General features: G+C 44.9%; 2 protein-coding genes across 6 annotated transcripts in view; one reads left to right on the forward strand and one right to left on the reverse strand.

Annotated features, from left to right (window-relative positions):
* WNT5B (Wnt family member 5B) overlaps positions 1-24,562 on the reverse strand; it is a 148,443-nt gene that overhangs the window by 57,541 nt on the left and 66,340 nt on the right. The gene's annotated exons all lie outside the window — the stretch shown is intronic.
* On the forward strand, positions 2,651-4,290 carry FBXL14 (F-box and leucine rich repeat protein 14). Its single transcript, XM_056517864.1, has one exon. The coding sequence runs from the start codon at positions 2,835-2,837 to the stop codon at positions 4,035-4,037; it is 1,203 nt and encodes a 400-aa protein (XP_056373839.1). The 5' UTR covers positions 2,651-2,834; the 3' UTR covers positions 4,038-4,290.

Raw genomic sequence — 24,562 nt, forward strand, 5'->3', positions numbered from 1 at the left:
ATCTGAGCACTATTACTATGGGGGCACTATAACCATCTGAGCACTATTACTATGGGGACACTATAACCATCTGAGCACTATTACTATGGGGGCACTATAACCATCTGAGCACTATTACTATGGGGGCTCTATAACCATCTGAGCACTATTACTATGGGGGCTCTATAACCATCTGAGCACTATTACTATGGGGGCACTATAACCATCTGAGTACTATTACTATGGGGGCACTATAACCATCTGAGCACTATTACTATAGGGGCACTATAACCATCTGAGCACTATTACTATGGGGGCACTATAACCATCTGAGTACTATTACTATGGGGGCACTATAACCATCTGAGCACTATTACTATGGGGGCTCTATAACCATCTGAGCACTATTACTATGGGGGCACTATAACCATCTGAGCACTATTACTATGGGGGCTCTATAACCATCTGAGCACTATTACTATGGGGGCACTATAACCCTCTGAGCACTATTACTATGGGGGCACTATAACTATCTGAGCACTATTACTATGGGGGCACTATAACCATCTGAACACTATTACTATGGGGGCACTATAACCATCTGAGTACTATTACTATGGGGGCACTATAACCATCTGAGCACTATTACTATGGGGGCTCTATAACCATCTGAGCACTATTACTATGGGGGCTCTATAACCATCTGAGCACTATTACTATGGGGGCACTATAACCATCTGAGCACTATTACTATGGGGGCACTATAACCATCTGAGTACTATTACTATGGGGGCACTATAACCCTCTGAGCACTATTACTATGGGGGCACTATACCATCTGAGCACTATTACTATGGGGGTCACTATTAATATAGGAGGTACTATAACCATCTGGGTCACTATTAATGTGGGGGCACTATTACTTAATGTGTCACTATTAATGGGGGGCACTATTAATGTGGGGGCACTATTACTTTATGTGTCACTATTAATGTGGGGGCACTATTACTATCTGGGGCACAGGTACCCTTCTGGGCACTATATGGCTGGAGAGGTTGTGGTAGGCCGGGACACATTTTCATCCCTTAGATTCCAATAAGAAATGTTTCTATTTCCTGACAGCAAGCAGAGATCTTGGGAATGGTGAAACCGAGTCTAACCTGTGGCCACTACTGCAGTCGACATTGCACCCAGGCTATGAGTACACGAGAACAGCTGCAGTTTCGGTACAATGTGTCTCCGGACCTATAACAGCAACTAAAAAAAAAAAACGTTATTAACACCGCGGTGACTAATTGGTGGTCACCTAGATGAACATAACGCATTGTCGTGGACGCAGTGAGTGGCGGCGATGAGTAGACGATAACAGCTGCAGTTTCGGTACAATGTGTCTCCAGACATAAAAGGAACTATTAAAAAAAAAGTTCTTAACACCATGGTGACAAAAAGGTGGTCACCTAGATCAGTGGTCTCCAACCTGCGCACCTCCAGATGTTGCAAAACTACAACTCCCAGCATGCCCGGACAGCCAAACACTTGTCTGCCTCTTCCAGAGGATCCACACTGATCATGAAAGGTAAATCAAGGCTTCCCGTTTACAAAACTTCAACTCTCAGCATGCCCGGACAGCCGTTGGCTGTCCGGGCATGCTGGGAGTTGTAGTTTTGCAACATCTGGAGGTCCGCAGGTTGAAGACCACTGACCTAGATGATCGCTTCACATTGTCCCTGCAGTTTCGGTACAATGTGTCTCAACAGAGGCCTGTGCAAGCTAGGTGCCTCCAGCTGTTGCAAAACTTCAACTTCCAGCATGCCTTCGGAAGGCTGTCCGGGCATGCTGGGAGTTGTAGTCTTGCAACAGCTGTAGGTGCCCCGTTTGGAAAACACTGGGTGAGAAACAGCTGCAGTTTCGGTGCAATGTGTCTCCGGACAAATAAAAGGAACTTAATTGGTCACATATCACATTGTCACCGACTGTGAGACAACAGCTGCTGTTTTGGTACAATGTGTCTACAGGTCCTGTGTGTAACATTAGGATCAATATAATATATATATATATATATATATATATATATTCATTTATTTATATGATCCATACGAGTACACATAAGAGCTGCTGTTTTGGTACAATGTGTCTACAGAGCCTGTGTGTAACATTTGGGACAATTAAAAAAAAATAAAAAATAAAAATATATATATATATACACATATATTCATCTATTTATATGACCTATACGAGTACACGTAAGAGCTGCTGTTTCGGTACAATGTGTGTATATATATATATATATATATATATATATATACATATATGTATATTTGTATATATTATATTGATCCTAATGTTACACACAGGCTATCTAGACACAGTGTACCAAAACTGCAGCTCTTATGTGTACTCGTATAGGTCATATAAATAAATGAATATGAATATGTATATATATATATATAGTTATCACTGTTGTACAACTTTCCTCCCTCCCCGAGAGGGTTAACCTAACAGGAAGGAAACTGCGGGAAAGGAGGGAGAGAAAAAGGGGGGGGCGGTCACCATGGTAACAAGCCTCCTGCGCCCGAGACAAAGAAGCCGCTGGCCCCGCCCTCGTCCCCGCCCGCCGCGCATGCCCAGCTCGGACCTCTCCTCCTCCCCCGCAGCGCACGGCGCATGCTCCGTCTCCCCGGTGACGCGCACGTAAGGCGACGGGGGCGAGCACGTCGCGCATTAACGGTCCCCAGTCGAGAAGGAGGAAGGGGGGGCGGCCCCTTTACGGCCGCCACACGGTAACGTCTGTACGTGAGGCAGCGATGGTCCCGGGGCGGAGGAGACCGTGGTAGCCGGTTACTACCAATGCCGGGATGGAGAGCCACATCTCGTGCCTGTTCCCGGAGCTGCTCGCCATGATCTTCAGCTACCTGGACGTCCGCGATAAGGGCCGGGCGGCTCAGGTGTGCGGCGCCTGGCGGGACGCGGCCTACCACAAGTCGGTGTGGCGGGGGACCGAGGCCAAGCTGCACCTGCGCCGCGCCAACCCCTCGCTCTTCCCCAGCCTGCAGGCCCGGGGCATCCGGCGGGTCCAGATCCTCAGCCTCCGCCGATCCCTCAGCTACGTCATCCAGGGCCTGCCCGACATCGAGAGCCTGAACCTGAGCGGCTGCTACAACCTGACGGACAACGGGCTGGGCCACGCCTTCGTGCAGGAGATCTCCTCCCTGCGGTCCCTGAACCTGAGCCTGTGCAAGCAGATCACAGACAGCAGCCTGGGCCGGATCGCCCAGTACCTGAAGAGACTGGAGGTTCTGGAGCTGGGGGGCTGCTCCAATATCACCAACACCGGCCTCCTGCTCATCGCCTGGGGGCTTCATGGCCTCAAGAGCCTCAACCTGCGCAGCTGCCGCCATGTCTCCGACGTGGGCATCGGTCACCTGGCCGGTATGACCCGCAGCGCCGCCGAGGGCTGTCTGGGCCTGGAGCAGCTCACCCTGCAGGACTGCCAGAAACTCACCGACCTGGCCCTCAAGCACATCTCCCGGGGCCTCCAGGGGCTCCGCACCCTCAACCTCAGCTTCTGCGGGGGGATATCGGACGCCGGCCTCCTCCACCTCTCCCACATGGGCGGCCTGCGCAGCCTGAACCTGCGCAGCTGCGACAACATCAGCGACACGGGCATCATGCACCTGGCCATGGGCAGCCTGAGACTCTCCGGACTGGACGTGTCGTTCTGCGACAAAGTCGGCGACCAGAGCTTGGCCTACATTGCCCAGGGGCTCTACGGCCTCAAGTCGCTGTCGCTCTGCTCCTGCCACATCAGCGACGACGGCATCAACCGCATGGTGCGCCAGATGCACAGCCTGCGCACCCTCAACATCGGCCAGTGCGTCCGCATCACCGACAAGGGCCTGGAGCTCATCGCCGAGCACCTCAGCCAGCTGACCGGCATTGACTTGTACGGCTGCACCCGCATCACCAAGAGGGGCCTGGAGCGCATCACGCAGCTGCCCTGCCTGAAGGTGCTCAACCTGGGGCTGTGGCAGATGACCGAGAGCGAGAAGGTCAGGTGATGGGTCAGTCACGTGACCACCCCCGAAAAAAAAGAGAGAGACTTCTGGGACTTGGACTCGATGCATTATACTGCCTGATAAGGGGCCCTCCCCGAGTTAAAGGGGGGGGCTAAAGATAAGCGGCGCCTGCACGATGCTGGCAATGGAGGTGGTTTACTGTTGGTATTGCAAGAGGTTTAAAAAAAAAAGGAGCTCCCTGGTGGGTGGCATGGGGTTACCTGCTAAATCGGTCTTGCAAAACTACAACTCCCAGCATGGCCCGGACAGCCAACGGCTGTCCGGGCCATGCTGGGAGTTGTAGTTTTGCAACAGTACATTATTGCAATGCTATCAAGATTAGAGAGGAGAGGGGGGGGGGGCACTTACTTCTATCTCTAATCTTCATGTTGCAATATTATGACTACAGCTGCTTGGCCGCCATCTACATCAGCAATGTTGGGAGTTGTAGTTTTGCAACAACCTGCAATACCGTCAAGATTAGAAGGGGGACGCTACTGTCTCTAGTTTTTATGGGGTTGTAATCTTAAAGGGGGTACTCCGGTGGAAAACTTTTTTTTTTTTTCCTTAAATGAACTGGTGCCAGAAAGTTAGAGATTTGTAAATTACTTCTATAAAAATAATTTACCCTTCCAGTACTTTTTAGCAGCTGTAGGCGACAGTTGAAATTCTTTTCTTTTTGAATTTCTTTTTTGTCTTGTCCACAGTGCTCTCTGCTGACACCTCTGTCCGTGTCAGGTACTTAGAGGTACTCCGGTGAAAAACTTTTTTTTTATTTTTTTATTCATTTTTTAGGTCTTTATAAGTCAACTGGTGCCAGTTGACTTATAAAACTACAACTCCCAACGTAGGTTTGCTATGGGGATTTTCTCCTGCTCTGGACAGTCCCTGACACGGACAGAGGTGACAGCAGAGAGCACTGTGGACAAGACAAAAAAAGAAATGCAAAAAACAGAATTTCCTCTGTAGCATACAGCTGCTAAAAAGTACTGGAAGGGTATAGATTTTTTTAATAGAAGTCATTTACAAATCTGTTTAACTTTCTGGCACCAGTTCATTTAAGAAAAAAAAAAGTTTTCCACCAGAGTACCCCTTTAAGTTATGACTACTGCTCCTTGGCCTCCATCTTTATCCATTTTTCAGCAGCGTTCTGCTGTTAGGTCAATGTTGGGAGTTGTAGTTTTTCAACAGCTAAAGAGACAAAGGTTGGGGGGGAAAGTGGAGTAGAAGAATCACTACTGGAGTAGTCACAGACCGTCATGTTATGATGGGAGTTGTAGTTGTGCAAAAGCTGGTGAGCTGTTGGGAACAAACTACAACTCCCATAGTCTGCCTGCGGCTGTCGTGGCATGGTGAGAGTAGTTGGTCAATTGTCTCTTAACCAGTGTACTGCAAAACTTCAGTGTTCCCACACCTGGGGCATGATGAGAGTTGTAGTTTTGCAACAGCCATAGGTTAAGAACCATTAGCTTAAGGTGTGGCCCTCTGGCTGGTGCACAACTACAACTCCCACCATTAGCCAGTGGTTGTCAGAACATGGCGGTAGTTGTAGGCCAATTGTCCCCCCCCCCCCCCCCCAACCTGTGTATCTCCAGCTGTTGCAAAACTTTAAGGGGATCTCCAGGATTAGAAAGACCAAGCTGAAACAGTGTCTCCTCTGTCCTCAGATTGTGTGCGGTATTACAACAGAATCAATGGAACAGAACTGTAATACCGCACCCAACCTTAGAATAGAGGTGGTGCCGTTTGTGACAGAAATTAGCTCTGCTTTTTTATGGATAATACCATTATTCTCCAAACTGGGAGCTGCAGCTGTCAGGGCAATGATGAGAGTTGTAGTTTTGCAACAGCGAGAGTCACAGGCAGAGAATGAATGTTTCCTAAGCAATTGGCCTCCAGCTGTTGCAGAACTACAACTCCCAGTATGCTGGAGGATGTAGTTGTGCAACAGCTGGAGGTTCTCTGCTTAATAAAACCACCAGTCTACATAGCACCAGTGACCCCCGTATAAAGCGCTACCGAGCAGATGGCCGCCAAGAAGCAGTTTGTAGAGGGGTGGTCAGAGCAGTTAACTCATTTCAGATCCTGCCGCTGAAGCAGGTAACCCCCTATCCTCCAGCAAAACCAAGGCTTCATGGGAGCTGCACCCGTAACATTTCTGAATTTTAGTTTTTTTTGTTGTTTGTTTTTTGTAAGTAGATTAACTTTCCAACTAAGGAAACTTTCTCTGACACATTCCCATCCTTCCCTTTCCAGACCCGTAGTCGGGGTCCCTCCTCATCATATTCGTTATGGCCGGCTACCTCGATTTTTACATTTTGCTCCCCCTTTCGTTTGTTTTTAGTGCCTGAACTGGAAAGATTAAAATACATTTTCTTTCTTTTAAACTTTTTATTTTTATTTGTTCCCTTACACCCAAAATCATGGAACGAAGCTCGACTGGCCCTTTAATTTTTTTTTTCTTTTTAATTTCTTATTTTTAATCCAGTCACTAGCTGTTAGTTCCTCTATTTTACACTCCGTATTTCCCCATCTTCCCCCCCCCCCCCCCCCCAAAAAAAATTATTTTATTTTCTTACGTTTTTATTTAGTGTTTTCCCGGCCCATTTGAGTTTGTAGAAGCGAAGTGCAGAACTTGCCTTTTTTCTTAAACTCTTGCTGCTGAAAGGAAGTGCAAAGCCGAGCTCCACCACCCGATGGCGATAGTCGGATTATTATATATGCAAACATCAGACTGTACCCCCCCCCACCCCACTCCACATGAGTGCACCTTTTATGTTGTTTTTTGAGGCATTTTGGCATTTTATATTAGTGGGGGCACAATCCTGGGTCGTTCTCAGATTTTAGGAAAAAGGGGGGGGGGGGGTTTGGTTGGTTCTGTCCTCATTGGATCACATTCAGCTTGGTTAGACATTTTTTTGGATAGGAGAAACAAAAAAGTCGATCTGGATGTTGTTGGGTTATTTTTATTTTTTGTTATTTTGATGGAAATAACCCGATTCCCGCAACCCTTTACTCCCCCTTGTCCATATCTAGAGATGAGCGAACTTACAGTAAATTTGATTCGTCACGAACTTCTCGGCTCGGCGGTTGCTGACTTTTCCTGCATAAATTAGTTCAGCTTTCCGGTGCTCCGGTGGGCTGGAAAAGGTGGATACAGTCCTAGGAAAGAGTCTCCTAGGACTGTATCCACCTTTTCCAGCCCACGGGAGCACCGGAAAGCTGAACTAATTTATGCAGGATAAGACATCAACTGCCGAGCCGAGAAGTTCGTGACGAATTGAATTTACTGTAAGTTCGCTCATCTCTATCCATATCCTAAACATCCTGCCACAGTTGGATCTCACCTAGAGAAAAAAAATGTGCCGAATTTCATTGTACTGTCTGTGAATTTGTATAAAAGATTCCTCCGAGAAACGCTTTATATTCTTACAGTAAAAAAAAAAAAAGGTTAAACGGATATTTATATAATAAAGAGGAAATATGATGTATGTTTTTGAGAAATCTGACGTCTGCCGTGTTATTGTAGCAACGAGGGGGAATTTTTTTTGTCTGCGTTTAGCCTTTACGTTGACGGATGCTACTATACGCAGAGCAGGGGGTCTTCGCACGTTGCAAAACTACAACTCCCAGCATGCCCGGACAGCCGTTGGCTGTCCGGGCATGCTGGGAGTTGTAGTTTTGTAACAACTGGAGGGCCACGGTTGGGAGACACGCCGTAGAGCATTGAAACGTATTGCTACGTGTCCGTTTTTTATATGTACTGTAACAAGGGCGTCAGCGCAGTGCGAACAGAGCATTATGGGTCGCTGAATCCTGATCTAAAGAATTTACCTCCCATTTAGAGATGAGCGAACTTACAGTAAATTCAATTCGTCACGAACTTCTCGGCTCGGCAGTTGATGGCTTATCCTGCATAAATTAGTTCAGCTTTCAGGTGCTCCGGTGGGCTGGAAAAGGTGGATACATTCCTAGGAGAGAGTCTCCTAGGACTGTATCCACCTTTTCCAGCCACCGAAGCACCTGAAAGCTGAACTAATTTATGCAGGAAAAGTCATCAACTGCCGAGCCGAGAAGTTCGTGACGAATCGAATTTACTGTAAGTTCACTCATCTCTAGTCCCATTAAAGGAGAAATCTGGCAAAAAAAAAAAATAATTTATCCCCTATTAGGGATCGACAGATATTGATTTTCTTTTTTTTTTTTAGGGCCAATAACGATAATCTGTGAACTTTGAGGCCGATAACTAGAGATGAGCGAACTTACAGTAAATTGGATTCGTCAAGAACTTCTCGGCTCGGCGGTTGCTGACTTTTGCTGCATAAATTAGTTCAGCTTTCCGGTGGGCTGGAAAAGGTGGATACAGTCTTAGGAAAGAGTCTCTTAGGACTGTATCCACCTTTTCCTGCCCACCGGAAAGCTGAAATCATTTATGCAGGAAAAGTCATCAACTGCCGAGCCGAGAAGTTCATGACGAATCGAATTTACTGTAAGTCGCTCATCTCTACCGATAACTAACTTATACTGGAATATTGGTATAATTTATCAGCTATTTCTCGCCCCGCAGAAGCCGTGAGTCCAACCACCGCCGCTGCCCCATTGCCTCCCCCATCCCCGGTTTTATAATTACCTGTTCCCGGGGTCCGTGCTACTTCTGGCTCTGGCGGCATCGTGAGCACCGGGCCACTGACTGATGTTGCATTGAGGACGTCACTCGTCATTACGCAGCGCACAACAATGGTGCAGGACGCCGCAGGAGCCAGGAATAGCACGGGGAACAGGTCATTTAAAAAAAAACGGGGATGATGGAGGCAATGGGGCAGCGGTGGTCGTCTCTGGCCGGGGCATATAGGCAAGGTAATTGCCGATACTGATGTCCAAAATCATGAATATCGGTCGATCCCTATACACAGGATAGGGGATAAGTAGCTGATCGCGGGGGTCCGAGCACTGGGACCACCAGGATGGGGCCGGGCACTCAGTGAACCGGTAAACGGCACACGCTCCATTCATTTATTTGGGGGCACTGAAGAGACCTGAGAACAGCACTTTGGCATTATCAGCCCAATCAGCTACTTATCCCCTATCCTTATAAAGGGGGTACTCTGCCCTTGACATTCCCAAAGGATAGGGGAAAAGATGTCTGATCGCGGGGGGTCCCAGCCCAGCATTCGTTTAGTGTTTGGATTCAGCGCCGGAGTCTCATGATGTCACGGTCACACCCTCTCAATACAAGTCTATGGGAGGCGGGGAGTGACAGTCCGTGCCATAGACTTGCATTGAGGGGGCGTGGCCATAATGTCACAAGACTTAACCCCCCCCCCCCCCCACCCCCCCCCCCCCCCCCACTCGTGCACCGGATGTCTGGGGTGCCGGCAAGCACAGATCACGGGGGTCCCCAACGGCGGGACCCACTGTGATCGGAAATCTTATCCCCTATCGTTTGGGGCGGAGTATCCCATTAAGTTTACTTTTGCCGGAGTTCTCCTTTAAAGGGGACCTCTCATCAAATAAACTTTTGATATATTTTAGATTAATGAATGTTGAATAACTGTCCAATATCATGTTAATGAAAAATATGCTTCTTTCTATTGTATTTTTCCCGATCAGTCCTGTCAGCAAGCATTTCTGACTCATGCTGGAGTCCTAAACACTCAGAGCTGCCAGCCTGCTTTGTTCACAGACAAACAGGCTGTGAACAAAGCAGGCTGGCAGCTCTGAGTGTTCTCCTTTGTGAACAAAGCAGACTGGCAGCTCGTAGTGTTTAGGACTCCAGCATGAGTCTGAAATGCTTGCTGTCAGGACTGGTAGGGAGACCCCTAGTGGTCATTTCTTCAAAGTGGAAAATTAAATAGAAAGAAGCATATTTTTTAATAACATGCAATTGTAAAGTTATTCTGCATACATTAATCTATAATATATCAAAAGGTTTTCTGATGAGAGGTACCCTTTAATTTAGTCTTAGATGGCAGAACAACTGTGTTCAGGATTCGTAGGAGAAGTTAGTCCGATTCTAAATGGGACAACTGGCAAAAATGGGCCCAAGTGCTGGGACTCCCCGCAATCACCGGGGCAGGACCTGGCGCTCAGTGAGGAAGTGCGTGCTGCAGACGGTCAGAAATATGGATGATCGGATCGCCCGCAGCGATCATATGTGTCAGCATATAGAGGAAAAGCAACAATGACGTCTCCATATCTTATCTCCATATCCCGACCTCCTACCCCATCCTACTCTCCTATTATGTCCTGATATTCTGACCTCCTACCCCATCCTCCTCTCCTGGCCTCCTGATATTCGACCTCCTATCCCATCCTCCTCTCCTGGCCTCCTGATATTCCGACCTCCTACCCCATCCTCCTCTCCTGGCCTCCTGATATTCTGACCTCCTACCCCATCCTCCTCTCCTGGCCTCCTGATATTCTGACCTACCCCATCCTCCTCTCCTGGCCTCCTGATATTCTGACCTCCTACCCCATCCTCCTCTCCTGGCCTCCTGATATTCTGACCTACCCCATCCTCCTCTCCTGGCCTCCTGATATTCTGACCTCCTACCCCATCCTCCTCTCCTGGCCTCCTGATATTCTGACCTACCCCATCCTCCTCTCCTGGCCTCCTGATATTCGACCTCCTACCCCATCCTCCTCTCCTGGCCTCCTGATATTCGACCTCCTATCCCATCCTCCTCTCCTGGCCTTCTGATATTCCGACCTCCTACCCCATCCTCCTCTCCTGGCCTCCTATTATGTCCTGATATTCTGACCTCCTACCCCATCCTCCTCTCCTGGCCTCCTGATATTCTGACCTCCTATCCCATCCTCCTCTCCTGGCCTCATGATATTCTGACCTTCTACCCCATCCTCCTCTCCTGGCCTCTTGATATTCTGACCTCCTACCCCATCCTCCTCTCCTGGCCTCCTATTCCATCCTCCTCTCCTGGCCTCCTGATATTCTGACCTTCTACCCCATCCTCCTCTCCTGGCCTCCTGATATTCTGACTTCCTACCCCATCCTCCTCTCCTGGCCTCCTATTACGTCCTGATATTCTGACCTACTACCCCATCCTCCTCTCCTGGCCTCCTGATATTCTGACCTTCTACCCCATCCTCCTCTCCTGGCCTCCTGATATTCTGACCTCCTACCCATCCTCCTCTCCTGATATTCTGACCTCCTACCCCATCCTCCTCTCCTGGCCTCCTATTACGTCCTGATATTCTGACCTCCTACCCCATCCTCCTCTCCTGGCCTCCTGATATTCTGACCTCCTACCCCATCCTCCTCTCCTGGCCTCCTGATATTCTGACCTCCTACCCCATCCTCCTCTCCTGGACTCCTATTACGTCCTGATATTCTGACCTCCTACCCCATCCTCCTCTCCTGGCCTCCTGATATTCTGACCTCCTACCCCATCCTCCTCTCCTGGCCTCCTATTACGTCCTGATATTCTGACGCCCTACCCCATCCTCCTTTCCCAGCCTCCAATTATCTCATCCTCCTGTCTAGACCTCACATCCCAACCTCATATTCGTTCCTCATATCCAGTCCTAAGATGCCGACCTCATCTCCCTTCCTAATAACTCGACTTTTTCTCCTGGCCTCTTATTCTTCCTTATATCTCATCCTGTGCTCATTTCCCCTCCTCTAATCTTGTCCTTCTACCTTGACCTCCTATCCCGGCTTCATACCCCATCCTGGTATTCTGACCTCCTCTCTCCTATCACATCCTCATAACCCGACCTCTGCACCTGCCTATCAGACAGTAAGCAGGATGTTTAAAACTCCCGGGAAATCTCTGCAGCCCAAGAGTAATGCAATCAGTAGATGTACCAGGTGTCCCGTAGACTTTTCATGGGACTCTAGACCAAAACCGCGACCCTGGCAAATAGGGGTGGGAGGTTGGGTTTTATGTAACTCTCTTACATTCTCGGTGAAATATAAGTAACCCGTGACCAAGATTCATCAAAACATCTCTGACTGGCCCAAATCATGTGTATATAGGGCAGATGTGTGACCAGCCTGAGATTTACTATAGTTTAGTATGAGAACTGCCGGGGGGTTTCCCTCACAAGAGCGGAAAAAATTCCAAAACCAGGTGTGAAAGGATTAATGTAACTGAGGAGTAAAACATAAATAGTAACATATCGACAATATATAGACAACTAAGTAACAACCCCAAAATCCGCACCAAACTCTAATATATAAAGCTCCTCCTGAGGTTTCTGCGTGTCGTGATGTCGCTGCTCTTAGGCCAACATCTGGCAAAGGGCGATCGCCCCCCCCCCCCCCCAGGAGCAGCTGTATGTCCAGCCGGGGCAGGGAGGGGGGGTTCTGGAGCCCCATTGTTCAGGGCAGGAGGCGGCCATTGTTGGCGCTCCCTTCCTGGCCCAGCCATGCATACACAATCCCCGAGGTCCCTTTAACTGAGCAGAACGTCCCCTCCGCCCCATGAATGCGGCTTCTCTTTTCTTCCAGATGAATTAGTTTTAGGAAACCACAAAATAACTTCAATCCCGGAGACTTGGCTGCAGTCAGGCCGGAGGCCGCGGTACACTCTGTGTTGTAGATACAGGCCCCGGGCCCCCCCCCAGAGACGGGTCTACAAATCCTATTTATGGGGACAATATAGGGAACATCGACCGCTCCCTAAGAGGTGACAGGTCATAAAAGTCGTAGCCAAGGGGGCAGGACAATACAGAATTTAGCTCTGACCAGTAGGGGGAGCACTCGGTCTACCATCAGAAGACTGTAGATCAGTGTTTCCCAACCAGGGTGCCTCCAGCTGTTGCAAGAACTACAACTCCCAGCATGCCCGGACAGCCTTCGGCTGTCCGGGCATGCTGGGAGTTGTAGTTCTTGCAACAGCTGGGGGCACCCACTTTGGGAAACACTGCTGTAGATGATCCCTGACATAACCTGATCCCTCCAATAACCGATCCACTGTTCTGCGTAAGGTAAACGCACACTAGGCCGATATGCTTCAGCAAAATCTGCACCAATTTTATTGCGGTTCCAACGGGGGAATCCGCAACGTCAATGAACCCTTACGCGGACGGGGAGAATGTTGACGATTGTTCCGAAATTGTCGCATATGACACAATTCTGGAACGTTTTAATAAAAGCTCCCTCTTCAAGATCTCTGCTGTCTGGCAGTGAATGGGTTTATTTGCGCCAGTCTTTGACATAGATTACACTCCAAAATCAGGGGTCCAGTCCCAATGATCGTGGGGGGGCCCCTAAAAGTCGGACTCCCGTGATCAGCTACTTATCCTGTGGATAAAGGATCAGTTCATTTTCGCCGGGGGACTTCTTTAAAATCAATGGAAGTCTGAATCAATGCGGAATTCATAAAGAATTTAGCATGAAATTTATATCAAATTGGGCTCTAAGAAAGCTGGGTGCTGACCAACATGGCTGCCGCTTGTCGTTTCTCATTGAGTGTTCCCCCAACCCGTGGCTCTCATACTGTTGCAGAACTACAACTCCCAGCATGCTCTGACAGCCTATCCATTCACTAGAGATCAGCGGTGACATCACTGAGAATACAGCCTATCCATTCACTAGAGATCAGCGGTGACATCACTGAGAATACAGCCTATCCATCACTAGAGATCAGCGGTGACATCACTAAGAATACATCCTATCCATTCACTAGAGATCAGCGGTGACATCACTGAGAATACATCCTATCCATCACTAGAGATCAGCGGTGACATCACTGAGAATACAGCCTATCCATTCACTAGAGATCAGCGGTGACATCACTGAGAATACAGCCTATCCATCACTAGAGATCAGCGGTGATATCACTGAGAATACAGCCTATCCATCACTAGAGATCAGCGGTGACATCACTGAGAATACATCCTATCCATCACTAGAGATCAGCGGTGACATCACTGAGAATACATCCTATCCATCACTAGAGATCAGCGGTGACATCACTGAGAATACAGCCTATCCATTCACTAGAGATCAGCGGTGACATCACTGAGAATACATCCTATCCATCACTAGAGATCAGCGGTGACATCACTGAGAATACAGCCTATCCATTCACTAGAGATCAGCGGTGACATCACTGAGAATACAGCCTATCCATCACTAGAGATCAGCGGTGACATCACTGAGAATACAGCCTATCCATTCACTAGAGATCAGCGGTGACATCACTGAGAATACAGCCTATCCATCACTAGAGATCAGCGGTGACATCACTGAGAATACAGCCTATCCATCACTAGAGATCAGCGGTGACATCACTGAGAATACAGCCTATCCATCACTAGAGATCAGCGGTGACATCACTGAGAATACAGCCTATCCATCACTAGAGATCAGCGGTGACATCACTGAGAATACAGCCTATCCATCACTAGAGATCAGCGGTGACATCACTGAGAATACAGTCTATCCATCTCTAGAGATCAGCGGTGACATCACTGAGAATACAGCCTATCCATCACTAGAGATCAGCGGTGACATCACTGAGAATACAGCCTATTCATCACTAGAGATCAGCGGTGACATCACTGAGTATACAGCCTATCCATCACTAGAGATCAGCGGTGACATCACTGAGAATACAGCCTATCCATCACTAGAGATCAGCGGTGATATCACTGAGAATACAGCCTATCCATTCACTAGAGATCAGCGGTGACATCACTGAAAATACAGCCTATTCATCACTAGAGATCAGCGGTGACATCACTGAAAATACAGCCTATCCATCACTAGAGATCAGCGGTGACATCACTGAGAATACAGCCTATCCATCACTAGAGATCAGCGGTGATATCACTGAGAATACAGCCTATCCATTCACTAGAGATCAGCGGTGACATCACTGAAAAATACAGCCTATTCATCACTAGAGATCAGCGGTGACATCACTGAAAATACAGCCTATCCATCACTAGAGATCAGCGGTGATATCACTGAGAATACAGCCTATCCACTTCACTAGAGATCAGCGGTGACATCACTGAAAATACAGCCTATTCATCACTAGAGATCAGCGGTGACATCACTGAAAATACAGCCTATTCATCACTAGAGATCAGCGGTGACATCACTGAAAATACAGTGTATCCATTCACTAGAGATCAGCGGTGACATCACTCATCTGCTCTATATGTATAATGAAGTGGCTGCAGTCCTGCAGTCTTCCAGGCAGGGGCAGCACAGGCTCGCTGACATCCCAAGACACTGATCAGCTCTTTTCTCCGCACACAGGGCGCTGCTGATCTCAGGTTATTTCCAGGACCTTCTCCCTGCAGGAAGCAGCCCGGACCCTGAATGTATAATAACTGCGCTGCCTTGTCTTGGACATAACAGACGGCGCCAGTCAGGGGGCGACACGGGGGCAGCCACTGATGTCACCGCTGATCTCTAGTGATGGATAGGCTGTATTCTCAGTGATGTCACCGCTGATCTCTAGTGATGGATAGGATGTATTCTCAGTGATGTCACTGCTGATCTCTAGTGATGGATAGGCTGTATTCTCAGTGATGTCACCGCTGATCTCTAGTGAATGGATAGGCTGTATTCTCAGTGATGTCACCGCTGATCTCTAGTAATGGATAGGATGTATTCTCAGTGATGTCACCGCTGATCTCTAGTGATGGATAGAATGTATTCTCAGTGATGTCACCGCTGATCTCTAGTGATGGATAGGCTGTATTCTCAGTGATGTCACCGCTGATCTCTAGTGAATGGATAGGCTGTATTCTCAGTGATGTCACCGCTGATCTCTAGTGATGGATAGGTTGTATTCTCAGTGATGTCACCGCTGATCTCTAGTGATGGATAGGCTGTATTCTCAGTGATGTCACCGCTGATCTCTAGTGATGGATAGAATGTATTCTCAGTGATGTCACCGCTGATCTCTAGTGATGGATAGGCTGTATTCTGAGTGATGTCACCGCTGATCTCTAGTGATGGATAGGCTGTATTCTCAGTGATGTCACCGCTGATCTCTAGTGATGGATAGGCTGTATTCTCAGTGATGTCACCGCTGATCTCTAGTGATGGATAGGCTGTATTCTCAGTGATGTCACCGCTGATCTCTAGTGATGGATAGAATGTATTCTCAGTGATGTCACCGCTGATCTCTAGGGAATGGATAGGCTGTATTCTCAGTGATGTCACCGCTGATCTCTAGTGATGGATAGGCTGTATTCTCAGTGATGTCACCGCTGATCTCTAGTGATGGATAGGCTGTATTCTCAGTGATGTCACCGCTGATCTCTAGTGATGGATAGAATGTATTCTCAGTGATGTCACCGCTGATCTCTAGTGAATGGATAGGCTGTATTCTCAGTGATGTCACCGCTGATCTCTAGTGATGGATAGAATGTATTCTCAGTGATGTCACCGCTGATCTCTAGTGATGGATAGAATGTATTCTCAGTGATGTCACCGCTGATCTCTAGTGATGGATAGGCTGTATTCTCAGTGATGTCACTGCTGATCTCTAGTGATGGATAGGCTGTATTCTCAGTGATGTCACCACTGATCTCTAGTGATGGATAGGCTGTATTCTCCCTTGATGTCACTGCTGATCTCTAGTGATGGATAGGCTGTATTCTCCCTTGATGTCACCGCTGATCTCTAGTGATGGATAGGCTGTATTCTCAGTGATGTCACCGCTGATCTCTAGTGATGGATAGGCTGTATTCTCAGTGATGTCACCGCTGATCTCTAGTGATGGATAGGCTGTATTCTCAGTGATGTCACCGCTGATCTCTAGTCATGGATAGGTTGTATTCTCAGTGATGTCACCGCTGATCTCTAGTGATGGATAGGCTGTATTCTCAGTGATATCACCGCTGATCTCTAGTGATGGATAGGCTGTATTCTCAGTGATGTCACCGCTGATCTCTAGTGATGGATAGGCTGTATTCTCAGTGATGTCATTGCTGATCTCTAGTGATGGATAGGATGTATTCTCAGTGATGTCACCGCTGATCTCTAGTGATGGATAGGCTGTATTCTCAGTGATGTCACCGCTGATCTCTAGTGATGGATAGGCTGTATTCTCAGTGATGTCACCGCTGATCTCTAGTGATGGATAGGCTGTATTCTCAGTGATGTCACCGCTGACCTCTAGTGAATGGATAGGCTGTATTCTCAGTGATGTCACCGCTGATCTCTAGTGAATGGATAGGCTGTATTCTCAGTGATGTCACCGCTGATCTCTAGTGAATGGATAGGCTGTATTCTCAGTGATGTCACCGCTGATCTCTAGTGAATGGATAGGCTGTATTCTCAGTGATGTCACCGCTGATCTCTAGTGATGGATAGGCTGTATTCTCAGTGATGTCACCGCTGATCTCTAGTGATGGATAGACTGTATTCTCAGTGATGTCACCGCTGATCTTCAGTGAATGGATAGGCTGTATTCTCAGTGATGTCACCGCTGATCTCTAGTGATGGATAGGCTGTTATCTCAGTGATGTCACCGCTGATCTCTAGTGATGGATAGGATGTATTCTCAGTGATGTCACCGCTGATCTCTAGTGAATGGATAGGCTGTATTCTCAGTGATGTCACCGCTGATCTCTAGTGATGAATAGACTGTATTCTCAGTGATGTCACCGCTGATCTCTAGTGATGGATAGAATGTATTCTCAGTGATGTCACCGCTGATCTCTAGTGATGGATAGGCTGTATTCTCAGTGATGTCACCGCTGATCTCTAGTGATGGATAGGCTGTATTCTCAGTGATGTCACTGCTGATCTCTAGTGATGGACAGGCTGTATTCTCAGTGATGTCACCGCTGATCTCTAGTGATGGATAGGCTGTATTCTCAGTGATGTCACCGCTGATCTCTAGTGATGGATAGGCTGTATTCTCAGTGATGTCACCGCTGATCTCTAGTGATGAATAGACTGTATTCTCAGTGATGTCACCGCTGATCTCTAGTGATGGATAGGCTGTATTCTCAGTGATGTCACTGCTGATCTCTAGTGATGGATAGGCTGTATTCTCCCTTGATGTCACTGCTGATCTCTAGTGATGGATAGGCTGTATTCTCCCTTGATGTCACCGCTGATCTCTAGTGATGGATAGGATGTATAGTCAGTGATGTCACCGCTGATCTCTAGTGATGGATAGGCTGTATTCTCAGTGATGTCACCGCTGATCTCTAGTCATGGATAGGTTGTATTCTCAGTGATGTCACCGCTGATCTCTAGTGATGGATAGGCTGTATTCTCAGTGATATCACCGCTGATCTCTAGTGATGGATAGGCTGTATTCTCAGTGATGTCACCGCTGATCTCTAGTGATGGATAGGCTGTATTCTCAGTGATATCACCGCTGATCTCTAGTGATGGATAGGCTGTATTCTCCCTTGATGTCACTGCTGATCTCTAGTGATGGATAGGATGTATTCTCAGTGATGTCACCGCTGATCTCTAGTGATGGATAGGCTGTATTCTCCCTTGATGTCACCGCTGATCTCTAGTGATGGATAGGCTGTATTCTCAGTGATGTCACCGCTGATCTCTAGTGATGGATAGGCTGTATTCTCCCTTGATGTCACCGCTGATCTCTAGTGATGGATAGGATGTATAGTCAGTGATGTCACCGCTGATCTCTAGTGATGGATAGGCTGTATTCTCAGTGATGTCACCGCTGATCTCTAGTCATGGATAGGTTGTATTCTCAGTGATGTCACCGCTGATCTCTAGTGATGGATAGGCTGTATTCTCAGTGATATCACCGCTGATCTCTAGTGATGGATAGGCTGTATTCTCAGTGATGTCACCGCTGATCTCTAGTCATGGATAGGTTGTATTCTCAGTGATGTCACCGCTGATCTCTAGTGATGGATAGGCTGTATTCTCAGTGATATCACCGCTGATCTCTAGTGATGGATAGGCTGTATTCTCAGTGATATCACCGCTGATCTCTAGTGATGGATAGGCTGTATTCTCCCTTGATGTCACTGCTGATCTCTAGTGATGGATAGGATGTATTCTCAGTGATGTCACCGCTGATCTCTAGTGATGGATAGGCTGTATTCTCCCTTGATGTCACCGCTGATCTCTAGTGATGGATAGGATGTATAGTCAGTGATGTCACCGCTGATCTCTAGTGATGGATAGGCTGTATTCTCAGTGATGTCACCACTGATCTCTAGTGATGGATAGGCTGTATTCTCAGTGATGTCACCGCTGATCTCTAGTGAATGGATAGGTTGTATTCTAAGTGATGTCACCGCTGATCTCTAGTGATGGATAGGCTGTATTCTCAGTGATGTCACCGCTGATCTCTAGTGAATGGATTAATTTCCCTGTATGTTCCTATATTTGGCGCAGTCCCTGACATTCACCCCTAACAGTGAGCAGCGTACAATAACATTCACCAGGAATACAGAGGCAGCTGCCAAGACCCGCGCCCCCGATCCTATTATTTATGTCTCTGTATTACATTAAAATTTAGGAACAGAATAGAAAACTTAAGCAATAATGTACAATAAACAAGCGAGCGGCCGCCCCTCCCCCCCGCGCTGGGGAATGGATCAGACCTGAATGAGGTGAGAATGCCGCGCGGCTCTCAAATCTGGAATTTGGTTTGGATTACAGGAAGTGAAGCAGGGGTGGCCAGGTTTGAGAGTCCCTGAAAAGGACCATTTTACTGCAATATAAATATTTTATGCCGGGGATTTACTAGTAAAATAATGTACAGCCTTAAAAAAGGAAAAGGATCATTTAGAGATCAGCGAAACGTCACTTTACAGACAGACGAATGTGGAGAAACCCCGACACCTACAACGTATAGGAACACAGCCGCTGAGCAGGAATATATACAGGAATACTGCCCCCTATGGACAAGAATATAACTACTATAATACTGCTCCTATATACAAGAATATTACTACTATAATACTGCTCCTATATACAAGAATATAACTACTATAATACTGCTCCTATATACAAGAATATAACTACTATAATACTGCTCCTATATACAAGAATATAACTACTATAATACTGCTCCTATATACAAGAATATAACTACTATAATACTGCTCCTATATACAAGAATATTACTACTATAATACTGCTCCTATATACAAGAATATTACTACTATAATACTGCTCCCAATATACAAGAATATAACTACTATAATACTGCTCCTATATACAAGAATATAACTCCTATAATACTGCTCCCAATATACAAGAATATAACTACTATAATACTGCTCCTATATACAAGAATATAACTCCTATAATACTGCTCCTATATACAAGAATATTACTACTATAATACTGCTCCCAATATACAAGAATATAACTACTATAATACTGCTCCTATATACAAGAATATAACTCCTATAATACTGCTCCCAATATACATGAATATAACTACTATAATACTGCTCCTATATACAAGAATATATCTACTATAATACTGCTCTTATATACAAGAATATAACTACTATAATACTGCTCCTATATACAACAATATAACTACTATAATACTGCTCCTATATACAAGAATATAACTACTATAATACTGCTCCTATATACAAGAATATATCTACTATAATACTGCTTCCTATATACAAGAATATAACTCCTATAATACTGCTCCTATATACAAGAATATAACTACTATAATACTGCTCCTATATACAAGAATATATCTACTATAATACTGCTCCTATATACAAGAATATAACTACTATAATACTGCTCCTATATACAAGAATATTACTACTATAATACTGCTCCCAATATACAAGAATATAACTACTATAATACTGCTCCTATATACAAGAATATAACTCCTATAATACTGCTCCCAATATACAAGAATATAACTACTATAATACTGCTCCTATATACAAGAATATATCTACTATAATACTGCTCCTATATACAAGAATATAACTACTATAATACTGCTCCTATATACAAGAATATAACTACTATAATACTGCTCCTATATACAAGAATATAACTACTATAATACTGCTCCTATATACAAGAATATAACTACTATAATACTGCTCCTATATACAAGAATATAACTACTATAATACTGCTCCTATATACAAGAATATTACTACTATAATACTGCTCCTATATACAAGAATATTACTACTATAATACTGCTCCCAATATACAAGAATATAACTACTATAATACTGCTCCTATATACAAGAATATAACTCCTATAATACTGCTCCCAATATACAAGAATATAACTACTATAATACTGCTCCTATATACAAGAATATAACTCCTATAATACTGCTCCTATATACAAGAATATTACTACTATAATACTGCTCCCAATATACAAGAATATAACTACTATAATACTGCTCCTATATACAAGAATATAACTCCTATAATACTGCTCCCAATATACATGAATATAACTACTATAATACTGCTCCTATATACAAGAATATATCTACTATAATACTGCTCTTATATACAAGAATATAACTACTATAATACTGCTCCTATATACAACAATATAACTACTATAATACTGCTCCTATATACAAGAATATAACTACTATAATACTGCTCCTATATACAAGAATATATCTACTATAATACTGCTTCCTATATACAAGAATATAACTCCTATAATACTGCTCCTATATACAAGAATATAACTACTATAATACTGCTCCTATATACAAGAATATATCTACTATAATACTGCTCCTATATACAAGAATATAACTACTATAATACTGCTCCTATATACAAGAATATTACTACTATAATACTGCTCCCAATATACAAGAATATAACTACTATAATACTGCTCCTATATACAAGAATATAACTCCTATAATACTGCTCCCAATATACAAGAATATAACTACTATAATACTGCTCCTATATACAAGAATATATCTACTATAATACTGCTCCTATATACAAGAATATAACTACTATAATACTGCTCCTATATACAAGAATATAACTACTATAATACTGCTCCTATATACAAGAATATAACTACTATAATACTGCTCCTATATACAAGAATATAACTACTATAATACTGCTCCTATATACAAGAATATAACTACTATAATACTGCTCCTATATACAAGAATATAACTACTATAATACTGCTCCTATATACAAGAATATAACTACTATAATACTGCTCCTATATACAAGAATATTACTACTATAATACTGCTCCCAATATACAAGAATATAACTACTATAATACTGCTCCTATATACAAGAATATAACTCCTATAATACTGCTCCCAATATACAAGAATATAACTACTATAATACTGCTCCTATATACAAGAATATATCTACTATAATACTGCTCCTATATACAAGAATATAACTACTATAATACTGCTCCTATATACAAGAATATAACTACTATAATACTGCTCCTATATACAAGAATATAACTACTATAATACTGCTCCTATATACAAGAATATAACTACTATAATACTGCTCCTATATACAAGAATATAACTACTATAATACTGCTCCTATATACAAGAATATAACTACTATAATACTGCTCCTATATACAAGAATATAACTACTATAATACTGCTCCTATATACAAGAATATATCTACTATAATACTGCTTCCTATATACAAGAATATAACTACTATAATACTGCTCCTATATACAAGAATATATCTACTATAATACTGCTCCTATATACAAGAATATAACTACTATAATACTGCTCCTATATACAAGACTATAACTACTATAATACTGCTTCCTATATACAAGAATATAACTACTATAATACTGCTCCTATATACAAGAATATATCTACTATAATACTGCTCCTATATACAAGAATATATCTACTATAATACTGCTCCTATATACAAGAATATAACTACTATAATACTGCTCCTATATACAAGAATTTAACTACTTTCCATTTCGTCTTCAGGCAGCACAGAAGGGGTTAATAGCTCCTTTCAGTTTATCCCAGGACCGCCCACCTAGCAAAAAATTAAGGGAATTAACAATCCTCAGGCCAAGCCTGACTATAACATCCATCAGAACCTCATCCACTTGTGTTTTTTTTCTGTCCTTCAGTTCTGGGACAGGTGTCAGGTGTATATACCTTCTATGACTGGACAGGTGTCAGGTGTACATACCTGCTATTACTGGACAGGTGTCAGGTGTATATACCTTCTATGACTGGACAGGTGTGAGGTGTACATACCTGCTATTACTGAACAGGTGTGAGGTGTACATACCTGCTATTACTGGACAGGTGTGAGGTGTACATACCTGCTATTACTGGACAGGTGTGAGGTGTACATACCTGCTATTACTGGACAGGTGTGAGGTGTACATACCTGCTATTACTGGACAGGTGTGAGGTGTACATACCTGCTATTACTGGACAGGTGTGAGGTGTACATACCTGCTATTACTGGACAGGTGTGAGGTGTACATACCTGCTATTACTGGACAGGTGTGAGGTGTACATACCTGCTATTACTGGACAGGTGTGAGGTGTACATACCTGCTATTACTGGACAGGTGTGAGGTGTACATACCTGCTATTACTGGACAGGTGTGAGGTGTACATACCTGCTATTACTGGACAGGTGTGAGGTGTACATACCTGCTATTACTGGACAGGTGTCAGGTGTACATACCTGCTATTACTGGACAGGTGTCAGGTGTACATACCTGCTATTACTGGACAGGTGTCAGGTGTACATACCTGCTATTACTGGACAGGTGTCAGGTGTACATACCTGCTATTACTGGACAGGTGTCAGGTGTACATACCTGCTATTACTGGACAGGTGTCAGGTGTACATACCTGCTATTACTGGACAGGTGTCAGGTGTACATACCTGCTATTACTGGACAGGTGTGAGGTGTACATACCTGCTATTACTGGACAGGTGTCAGGTGTACATACCTGCTATTACTGGACAGGTGTCAGGTGTACATACCTGCTATTACTGGACAGGTGTGAGGTGTACATACCTGCTATTACTGGACAGGTGTCAGGTGTATATACCTGCTATTACTGGACAGGTGTCAGGTGTATATACCTGCTATTACTGGACAGGTGTCAGGTGTATATACCTGCTATTACTGGACAGGTGTCAGGTGTATATACCTGCTATTACTGGACAGGTGTCAGGTGTATATACCTGCTATTACTGGACAGGTGTCAGGTGTATATACCTGCTATTACTGGACAGGTGTCAGGTGTATATACCTGCTATTACTGGACAGGTGTGAGGTGTATATACCTGCTATTACTGGACAGGTGTCAGGTGTATATACCTGCTATTACTGGACAGGTGTCAGGTGTATATACCTGCTATTACTGGACCGGTGTCAGGTGTATATACCTGCTATTACTGGACCGGTGTCAGGTGTATATACCTGCTATTACTGGACCGGTGTCAGGTGTATATACCTGCTATTACTGGACCGGTGTCAGGTGTATATACCTGCTATTACTGGACCGGTGTCAGGTGTATATACCTGCTATTACTGGACAGGTGTGA

This window comes from Hyla sarda, chromosome 4 (genome assembly GCF_029499605.1).
Source record: "Hyla sarda isolate aHylSar1 chromosome 4, aHylSar1.hap1, whole genome shotgun sequence".
NCBI classification, from domain to species: Eukaryota; Metazoa; Chordata; class Amphibia; order Anura; family Hylidae; genus Hyla; species Hyla sarda.